Raw genomic sequence first — 11105 nt, 5'->3', positions numbered from 1 at the left:
AGTCAAAGTTGTCACGCGGTCACATCAAGAATAGGTGACAAAATGCATGTGATCCACATCGTTCATTGAGGAAGTCTTCTGTGGTACACTACGTTACTTGTCCAACGAAACTTAGGCCAAAATACTCTTACAATGGTGAGCATGTTTTGTTTTGTCTTCTTTAATTTACAAGATATAGCATTTTTAACTCGTTGATGCGCCTGTTTTTTACCAGGTTTTTTAATCAATCACAACCAAAAGTAGATAGAGTTTATAAAGGAAGTCAATGACACAAATAAAAATGTTCCAATATTCTTGAAATATTTATCAAGGAAATTTCAAGTACATATATCACAAAATCTACGTCATTTCCAGCAATAACACATTATTTTTAGTCCAATATACAAATGGACGGTCTATGAGAAGCCACGATACAAATTAAATAGACATATGTATTGATACATTGAACTAAAGGCGTACTCGTATACAAATTTAGAGTTATATATAATATAAACAAACAATAAGTACAATTGCATACACAAGATATAGAGGATTTTAAAACTCCGCTTTTGTTGTCCATCTCCAAGTAATGAAACTTATAAGAAAATAAATCGCCAAATAAGAAAACCAAAATAACAAAATCATAAAAAACACACAAAACAAAACAAAAAAGGAAAAAACAAAAAACAAAACGCTTTTTTTGACAAAATGAAAAAGCATGCCCAGAAAAAAAAACAACACCAAAGTTTAAAAAAATATCCATTAGTCATTGTTAAATAAAGAAACATTTACGACGAAATGATCAACTGATAGGGACGAAATACCTCTAATTACAAGTACTTATTACTAAAAAAATCAACAAACTAACCTTTTAACCTTTATAAGTAAAACTTTGATAAGTATAAATGCAGTATTGGATGACTAATGCCTGTAATGTATACATATGTACAAGGTGTGGCGTGCGCATGCCTAGCGAACTTGTTATTTAATCTTATGCGGTACACACGTGTGTATGTTTGTAGACAGAGCTGATTCTCGGTATTGTCGGCCAGTAGGTATAACACAGTTTAACACCATATATGGCTCTGTTTGCGTTCATTTTCACAGAAGTATCTTCTACCTAGTTCGGATACCTGGAAAATATGTTGACACATATAAAGTGTTTTTTAAATACGAATGTTAAAGTAGTTACAAAGCCTATATCATTCGTTGCTTACTGCAAGCAAATATAAGTAAAAAAAAACTTTTTTCCAGTCGTAATACAAACATACACATATTTTTTTTCTAATTTAATTTCTCTGTCTCTGTCTAGTACTATGGTACTATGATACAAATCTAACTGAATGTGTGGAAGGACAAGAGAAATATACCCTTGTATTGTACACAATGTTATGTACTATATTTACACAAAAAAATCCACATTCTGTGATAAACAGTATCTATAAACACAGTCTAACAAGCTAATATCAATTTGTTTTGTCTAACGAAAGATTCGTAATATCTTTGTATAATAACATTGTCTTAACGTTCGGGCGGAATGGTCTGGCACTTTATTTTAAGAAGTTGTAATACTCCCTTCAATAAAAAAAAACCCCATAAAACTACGTATTTTACAACATAATTAACGAACAGGTCCATGGGTGTGTACTACTGAAATATAGCATTATTTTACAAAGATTATTAGATACATCTTGAATTTTCTATGGAAAGAATTTCTCGTCAACAATGATTGAATCGTGTATCTTTACCACACGTTATGTAGTGTCAATCAAGTGTTAACAACGCGTCAATAATCCAAAACAATTTTGTCTTTCGACTATATCCAGTGATATACCAATCACCTGTTTGCAAATTGTTACATACAATACAAGAATACAAGACACCTCGAGCCAAACCAATTTAGGTACAATTTCAATCTGGATCGGGCACTACATCATGGTCTTACTTAATCAAAATTAATAGCGAATGTAAAAGGTGAGAGTACTGGTCATTTTACCAGCCTCGGCTTGTGGGAATTTCCCTTTAGTAAAGCGGTTGTATTTTTTCGTTACTCCTTCCTGTTACACCTACATTCTCTCAGTGAACAGTTAGAGGAAGTCAAACCGCGTCGAAAATGTTTTGCCTGAAACAGGTTCCACTGCTTCAACCCTGAGCTCCGTCTCCCCGAAAATCATGCGTTCTTGAACATCCAGTTCGGAGTTATCGTTGGAATCAGGCAGGTCCACAAGCAATATCCCAAGCCGCCAACAACCTTCCTCTGTTACAAACTGCGGATCTTTCTTACTAGAGGCATATACCTTAATGACCATTCTTTTCGAATCCTTTCGGGCAGGACTGTACACTTTTGATATGGATTCACCCGTTTTAAGTGGCGTTCCCATTTGTACGAAAATCTCAAACAAATCTTTACATTGAGGAGCCTCGCCTTCTTTTTCTACTTTTTTATCCTCCGGATGTTTGTTTGGTTCGAACTCAACCATATAACTCACACCGTATGTGTATCTAACGACGCGAGTAGAAATAGTTCCAGGAGAATGACCATATATCACTGCGCCACAGAGAACGACTGTCTCAGATTCCACAGGAATTACAATTCGACAGTTAGGAAATTCTTTCACCATAACAGAGGAAACCATTTCAGACTCGGCAAAGCCTCCCACCATCAAGACTGTTTTGACGCTTGCGCAATTGTCTTGTAACAGAATATTTTTGACATGATTTTTTATTTCTTCAATGACAGGGGTAAAACAGTCCTTTAATAGCTGAACGTCTACTTTAAGGTTACCATGTGAAAACTTTATTTTATTTTCAAATTCTTCTGGAAACCTGGTACCAAATTTTTCTTTCATAGCATCCTTGTAAATATCTGTGAGAGTTTCTGGAATGCTAATTGTAAAGTATCCAGAACTGTTTGGACGAATGGTTCGCTTACAGGTTTCCAGACATCTGTACATATCCATAAGGTCTTCGGAGCATTCCTTTGAAAATCGTGACATCACATCTGGTCCCATCAGTCTCGTTATGAAGATCATGAATTGTCGATCGACACCCACTCCCCCCCAAGGACCACCGGTAGCTGCATACATCTCACAAAGACTGCCGTCGTTCTCCCGTCGTTGAACTGTGATATCAGCCGTCCCTCCTAGAAAAAACGAAAACAACAAAATGCCAGTAAAATTTTAGAACAAACTCAAAACCGATGAAACGGAGATAAAAAATATGAACAAAAGAAAGATATACACTGATCAGGTGCTCGGGAAAGCTTAGCGTCTTCTACTTCATCGACGGCAGCCGCCATGTAAATCTTATATATATATATAAGTAAGTAATGTCACGTTGTCAAACGAAAACAAGATAAACAACAACGAAATAACACGAAACATACTAACCAGCATTAAACACGGCCATTTTATCATTTCACAAGGTATTTCTGTAGATCATTGTGACGACCATAAAACGAGCCCATAATATTAACGACTTAATCAACCTTCATCTCTCGAATGATGATTAGATACTGGTCCAGTTGTATATCGGATTTACCAGAAAAAATAATTTCAAAGTATTTATCAAAATAATTTTGGTCTATAGTAAAAGTCCTTCAAATATGCTATAGATATACTTACCTCCCAAATCAACTACCATGAAGGTGGCGCCCGGACGACACACTGAGAAACGAGTCTCTTTGTTTGTATGGAGTTTGTCAATAGGAAGCAGCTGACAAAACAATGACGCAGCTTCCGGTTCCAGCGCTAAAATGAGGTTATGCCCATCGATTCCCGCCTATTTGTTAAAAACATTCAAGTCTGTAATTATTGATTGCAAAGCACGGAAACTGTTATTTTAAAAGTCACAAAATACTAAAGCAAAACATTATCTGTGCCCTTCAATAATTTGTTATATATACCAATGAGCATTACGGACAAGTGATCACGTACTTTTCACGTTTGATATATTTCCATTGCATGTCCTACCTCCATAGCCGCTTCACGCATGAACTGCTTTGCTGAATCCCTCCATATAGCGGGCACGGTCAGGACCCACAAGATATCCAGGGAGTTTGGATCCTGTGCCTCTTTGGTCCTCAGAGTATTTAGGAAGTGTTCTTTTAGAGCACCTATAGCCATGCTAAAAACAGTGGAGGCCAGCATTGGTTTTCCAAGTTCGTCCTTCATCTTCAAACCTCTCTTCAGCTCCTGTTAACACAGTAGTGTCTAACTGAATACAGAATATCAAGATCACGATGTGCGATTTGAAAAATATAAAAAGAAAGAAAGAAATTTACACAATCGGTTGTATAGTGTCGATCACTTCCATACTTTATCTCCTTTTATGATTTTCTATATATCGAGACATTTTTTTTTTCTTTCTTATTGATCAAGATTTGACAAAACGTATCATCAAGGTAGTTTGGTATCTTTATGTTTCTAAAGATCTAATGGTTTTGAAATTATCAAATTCATACATCTTGCAACTTTCTATTTTGCAGAAAAAAACGATGCTAAATTCACATTAGTATATTTTGGTTTTCTTTCGTCGAAATCATACTGGAAGAAAATCTCTGTTGATCTGTATACCTTTTTTGAATGCAATTTCATCTTAAATCTCCGAAAGTAGTACCAGTCCCGATGTTGGTCCTCGCATGCTAACTCCGCAAATTTGTTATCTGCTTTCGTCCCGAAGGCGTAGAATTCCCCTAGAGGATTGAGCAAAAGTGATGTCGGTGTCTTCTTTGAAAGTAGGTTATCTGAGGTGGTCGTCCACGGAGGATTCAACGTCACGTTCAAGTTGTTAGACTCAAATTGACGCCGAAAGGCGTAGGCATATCCGGAATACGTTGTTCCGAAATCAAACGCTACAACTAAATCAGGTCTCCGATCCCTGCGGTCACTTGAAGTTTTAGAATAGGCCATGTTCGGAACTTAAAAGCACAAGGACAAGAGTATCAAGGTTAATGTATTGTTTTATACATAATAGTAGTGTGTCAAATAATTACCGTTTCTTTGTCATCTGTAAGCAATGGAGAATAACAGTGTATATCACATTTAATCCGGAAACCTTGACAACCTTCTCAATTTAACATATACCACGTACAGACTTCTGTTACTGTATGTGTGTCAAAATAATGTCAATGTAACTGTACACCAGTCCATTAAAAATCTAACCGGATCTCTTATTATAATGGATATAATATTTAAACTTTATGCTGTGTATATGCCATTTACATTCCCTAATCAAGGAAAAAACGTGTATGTGTGCCATAAGGTTTGAACCGAAGAAATTCGTTCCCAGCCAATATTGTTCGGATTACGAGTTTTCCGGACTGCCAGATTTTGTCGACTAGTCAATGTACATGTTATTAAATGTGACTTGAAGTAAATTTCAGCATGTAAACATAATGTTAATGTCCAATACAATGATAACATATCGAATTATAGATGTCCATGTGATGTTCTGGATTCGCCACTTGAAAATAACCTCCCCTCAGACATAGCCACTGTATGCATAGACTTGTATCAGACATAGCCACTGTATACATAGGCTTGTAGCTGGGCCCTACTTACTGTAAACATGACTGCACGCGATGATATAACATAGGATAATTTAGTATCTTAGATCTACTTCTAAACACTCTTCTTTTTTTAATATCACACCTCACTTTGGGTCTCATTGTTGATCAAGAGTATGTATAATACATACAGAGACTGTCTGATACAATACATATACTGTACAATGCATATACTGTTTAATACAGACAGACACTGTCTAATACAATACATATACTGTACAATACATACAGACACTGTCTAATAAAATATATATACTGTACAATACATACAGAGAATGTCTAATACAATACATATACTGTACAATGCATATACTGTTTAATACATACAGACACTGTCTAATACAATACATATACTGTACAATACATACAGACACTGTCTGATACAATATTATATACTGTTCAATACAATACATATACTGTATAATACATACAGAGACTGAACAATACAATGCATATACTGTACAATACATACAGACAATGTCTGATACAATACATATACTGTATAATACATACAGACTGTCTAATACCATACATATATTGTATAATACGTACAGACACTGTCTAATACAATGCATATACTGTACAATACATATACTGTACAATACATACAGAGACTGTCTAATACAATACATATACTGTACAATGCATACAGAGACTGTCTAATACAATACATATACTGTACAATACATACAGACACTGTCTGATACAATACCTATACTGTACAATACGTACAGACACTGTCTGATACAATACATATACTGTATAATGCGTACAGACACTGTCTGATAAAATACATATACTGTATAATACATACAGACACTGTCTAATACAATACATATACTGTACAATACATACAGAGACTGTCCGATACAATACATATACTGTACAATACGTACAGACACTGTCTTATACAATACATATACTGTATAATACATACAGAGAGTGTCTGATACAATACATATACTGTACAATAGATACAGAGACTGTCTGATACAATACATATACTATATAATACATACAGACACTGTTTGATACAATACATATACTGTACAATACATACAGAGACTGTCTAATAAAATACATATACTGTATAATACATATACAGTACAATACATACAGAGACTGTCTGATACAATACATATACTGTACAATACATACAGAGACTGTCTGATACAATTCAATTCAATTCAATACATACAGAGACTGTCTGATACAATACATATACTGTATAATACATACAGAGACTGTCTAATACCATACATATACTGTATAATACGTACAGACACTGTCTAATACAATGCATATACTGTACAATGCATATACTGTATAATACATACAGACACTGTCTGATACAATATATATACTGTACAATACATACAGAGAGTGTCTGATACAATACATATACTGTACAATACATACAGAGACTGTCTAATACAATACATATACTGTATAATACATACAGACACTGTCTGATACAATATATATACTGTACAATACATACAGAGAGTGTCTGATACAATACATATACAGTATAATACATACAGAGACTGTCTGATACAATACATATACTGTATAATACATACAGACACTGTCTGATACAATATATATACTGTACAATACATACAGAGAGTGTCTGATACAATACATATACTGTATAATATATACAGAGACTGTCTAATACCATACATATACTGTATAATACGTACAGACACTGTCTAATACAATGCATATACTGTACAATGCATATACTGTATAATACATACAGACACTGTCTGATACAATACATATACTGTACAATACATATACTGTACAATACATACAGACACTGTCTGATACAATACATATACTGTATAATACATACAGAGACTGAACAATACAATACATATACTGTACAATACCTACAGAGACTGTACAATACATACAGAAAATGTCTGATACAATACATATACTGTATAATACATACAGACTGTCTAATACCATACATATACTGTATAATACGTACAGACACTGTCTAATACAATGCATATACTGTACAATACATATACTGTACAATACATACGGAGACTGTCTGATACAATACATATACTGTATAATACATATACTGTATAATACATACAGAGACTGTCTGATACAATATATATACTGTACAATACATACAGAGACTGTCTAATACAATACATATACTGCATAATACATACAGAGACTGTCTGATACAATATATATACTGTACAATACATACAGAGACTGTCTGATACAATACATATACTGTATAATACATACAGACACTGTCTGATACAATACCTATACTGTACAATACATCCAGAGATTGTCTGATACAATACATATACTGTATAATACATATACTGTACAATACATACAGAGACTGTCTAATACAATGCATATACTGTATAATACATATACTGTACAATACATACAGAGACTGTCTGATACAATACATATACTGTATAATACATATACTGTACAATACATACAGACACTGTCTGATACAATACATATACTGTACAATACATATACTGTACAATACATAGAGACACTGTCTAATACAATATATATACTGTATAATACATATACTGTACAATACATACAGAGACTGTCTGATACAATATATATACTGTACAATACATATACTGTACAATACATATACTGTACAATACATACAGAGACTGTCTAATACAATACATATACTGTATAATACATACAGACACTGTCTGATACAATACATATACTGTACAATGCATATACTGTTTAATACATACCGACACTGTCTAATACAATACATATACTGTACAATACATACAGACACTGTCTGATACAATATATATACTGTACAATACATACAGAGAATGTCTGATACAATATATATACTGTACAATACATACAGAGACTGTCTGATACAATACATATACTGCACAATACATACAGAGACTGTCTAATACAATACATATACTGTACAATACATACAGAGACTGTCTAATACAATACATATACTGTACAATACATACAGAGACTGTCTAATACAATACATATACTGTACAATACGTACAGAGACTGTCTAATACAATACATATACAGTATAATACATACAGAGACTGTCTGATACAATACATATACTGTATAATACATACAGACACTGTCTGATACAATATATATACTGTACAATACGTACAGAGACTGTCTAATACAATACATATACAGTATAATACATACAGACTCTGTCTAAGACAATACATATACTGTACAATACATACAGATACTGTCTGATACAATACATATACTGCACAATACTTACAGACACTGTCTTATACAATACATATACTGTATAATACATACAGAGACTGTCTGATACAATACATATACTGTATAATACATACAGACACTGTCTAATACAATACATATACTGTACAATACATACAGAGACTGTCTGATACAATATATATACTGTATAATACATACAGACACTGTCTGATACAATACATATACTGTACAATACATAAACTTTGCAATACATAGACTTTACAATACATAGACTATACAATACAGAGACTATGTAATACATAAACTATACAATACATAGACTTTACAATACATAGACTTTACAATACATAGTCTATACAATACAGAGACTATGTAATACATAAACTATACAATACATAGACTATAAGATACAAACCTAGACTATACAATGCATACATAGACTATGCTGGTGTATTTGAAAAAAAATGGAATTTCATGATCTCTTTTGTTGTTTCATGCAAATATTTTTTTTTTAATTACCATTTAAGAATCGATGTTTCAAACAACTAAACGTGTTGTCAAGTTTTCCATTCAACATCCATTAATTAATTTTACTGTCAAATTCAATATGTTGTTATATAAGTGTCTTTTGAAGTAAAGCTATAGTTATGATAAACGGTGGTATACAATCTTTTAGAAATAGACTATTCTTTGTGCTGTTAAAACTATATTGTCAATCAGGCGTACTAACCGGAATTCGCAGAAATAATAAATCCAAGTAAATAATGAGAAAAAAATGTTGTATTCTTTGTTTCAAATATACTTCCGTCAATGACGCGACTAAGATCGATCGTGTCGTTTCATTTTGTCGATATTACACAGAATAGTTAGTTTTTTAGTTATGTTTTTTTATGGGGGGGTGGGAGGTTACTTTCATTTTCTCAAATCTATACTGGGGAAAACCAAATGCCAAATTGGAGACGAAAATGAAGCGATATAACAACTATTTATAAAAATTAGACATGCTTTCAAGAATAAAATGAGTGCATAATAGAAATATTTACTCTGTACTAACCTGTTAGCATGGACTCGCTATGCACACACACAACACACAAAATATATACATATGTGTACCATGTACCTTGACCGGAGAAATTTACAGATCGCGTGGTATTGTTGTTTTTATGCTTAACTTTCCGCTTCCGTTTACATGAAAAAAGGGCGAGACTAGTGTTCTGATATTGTTTATCTGTGATGTAACAGGTGAGTTGATGGTCGGGTCGTATATCTTATTGATCAGGTTCATCTGCAAAATATTTCAAAACATTTTTGGTAATGTTAATAGAATAGAAGTTCTTACAACACAACTAGTAGAAGATTAGAGTGTGACGTTTCGGTGACTACATGGTCATCTTCGTCAGACAAATGACCAGTGTGGATCGTACTAGAATTGGCGGTGTATAAGAAGGTAAGGAATAGACCACTTTTGTCGAATGAACTATGACCCTTTGTACACGAAGGTCTAAAATAAAGCCTACAGTGCATTGAAAGATTACAGTACATTGTTCATACAGAAATTGTTCGCCTCAATTCATTCGCTATAAACAAACAATTTGCAGATTTTTTAATAGACATAACTAGATCGATCTGCAAATATTCGCTCGTCTATGACTGGACCACAACATGTGTGCTTCTTATTAGCCGAACAGCGCTAAATAATCTGTACTTTCATTTTGAAATCGACGAGAAATAAGGCCAACCAGGCAATGGGATTCCAATACCAGCAAAAAGTCTTAGTGATTGCAGTACAAACTCTATGTATTTATTCAATATTTTTCATAAAATCTATCACCAGACACTGACTGAGTTTCGGTATCGCTTATAGGTTGAAATTTGCCAAAAAGTGCAAAATATCCATTCAATGAGATTACAGTAATATTCTTCCGTCAAAAAAAATCAAGTTTGCACAGGCAAATTAAAGTATCATTATACGTGTGTGTGTTAGAATGATTTGAAATATATTGGCCGCTGAAATTATATATTTACTGATTTTCGTCTGTGCCTCTTATGATGTATTAATATCTTTAAAACTAACACTTAACTGAATTCTTCAGGAATCAATCGATCACCTTTTGGTGTTTGTCCAGGTCGTCGCGTTTAAACACTATATCTGATACAGTATATATCCTTTGTCGTCTTTGTCAATCTTATAATAAGTTCTAGGTTCTATGTAGCCGTGAAAGCGCCTCTGGTGAAGATGTCTTAATATAATCAAAATGTGGAGCCAATCCAGTATAGGCCACAA

The 11105-nt window shown here is 33.4% G+C and overlaps 1 protein-coding gene across 1 annotated transcript; it reads right to left on the bottom strand.

The window, feature by feature from the left end:
• Window positions 1-1768: 1768 nt before the first annotated feature.
• LOC132563050 (heat shock 70 kDa protein 12B-like) lies at window positions 1769-9920 on the bottom strand. The gene is made up of 5 exons (XM_060227813.1): window positions 9876-9920; window positions 4554-4897; window positions 3951-4172; window positions 3603-3759; window positions 1769-3121 (listed from the first exon to the last, which is right to left on the bottom strand). The coding sequence occupies exons 1-5, from the start codon at window positions 9883-9885 to the stop codon at window positions 2067-2069; spliced, it is 1788 nt and encodes a 595-aa protein (XP_060083796.1). The 5' UTR covers window positions 9886-9920; the 3' UTR covers window positions 1769-2066.
• Window positions 9921-11105: the final 1185 nt, after the last annotated feature.

Source organism: Ylistrum balloti, unplaced genomic scaffold, assembly GCF_031769215.1.
Source record: "Ylistrum balloti isolate Yb309-2 unplaced genomic scaffold, AGI_CSIRO_Ybal_v1 Utg369672, whole genome shotgun sequence".
Classification (NCBI taxonomy): Eukaryota; Metazoa; Mollusca; class Bivalvia; order Pectinida; family Pectinidae; genus Ylistrum; species Ylistrum balloti.
This window is presented reverse-complemented; position numbering and strand designations above follow the sequence as displayed.

Coding starts and splice junctions, on each gene's coding strand:
- LOC132563050 (XM_060227813.1), bottom strand. Junction 4,173..4,553: donor TGAAATTGCATTCAAAAAAG/GTATACAGATCA, acceptor CTGTGTTAACAG/GAGCTGAAGAGAGGTTTGAA. Junction 3,122..3,602: donor CATGGTAGTTGATTTGGGAG/GTAAGTATATCT, acceptor CGTTTTTTCTAG/GAGGGACGGCTGATATCACA.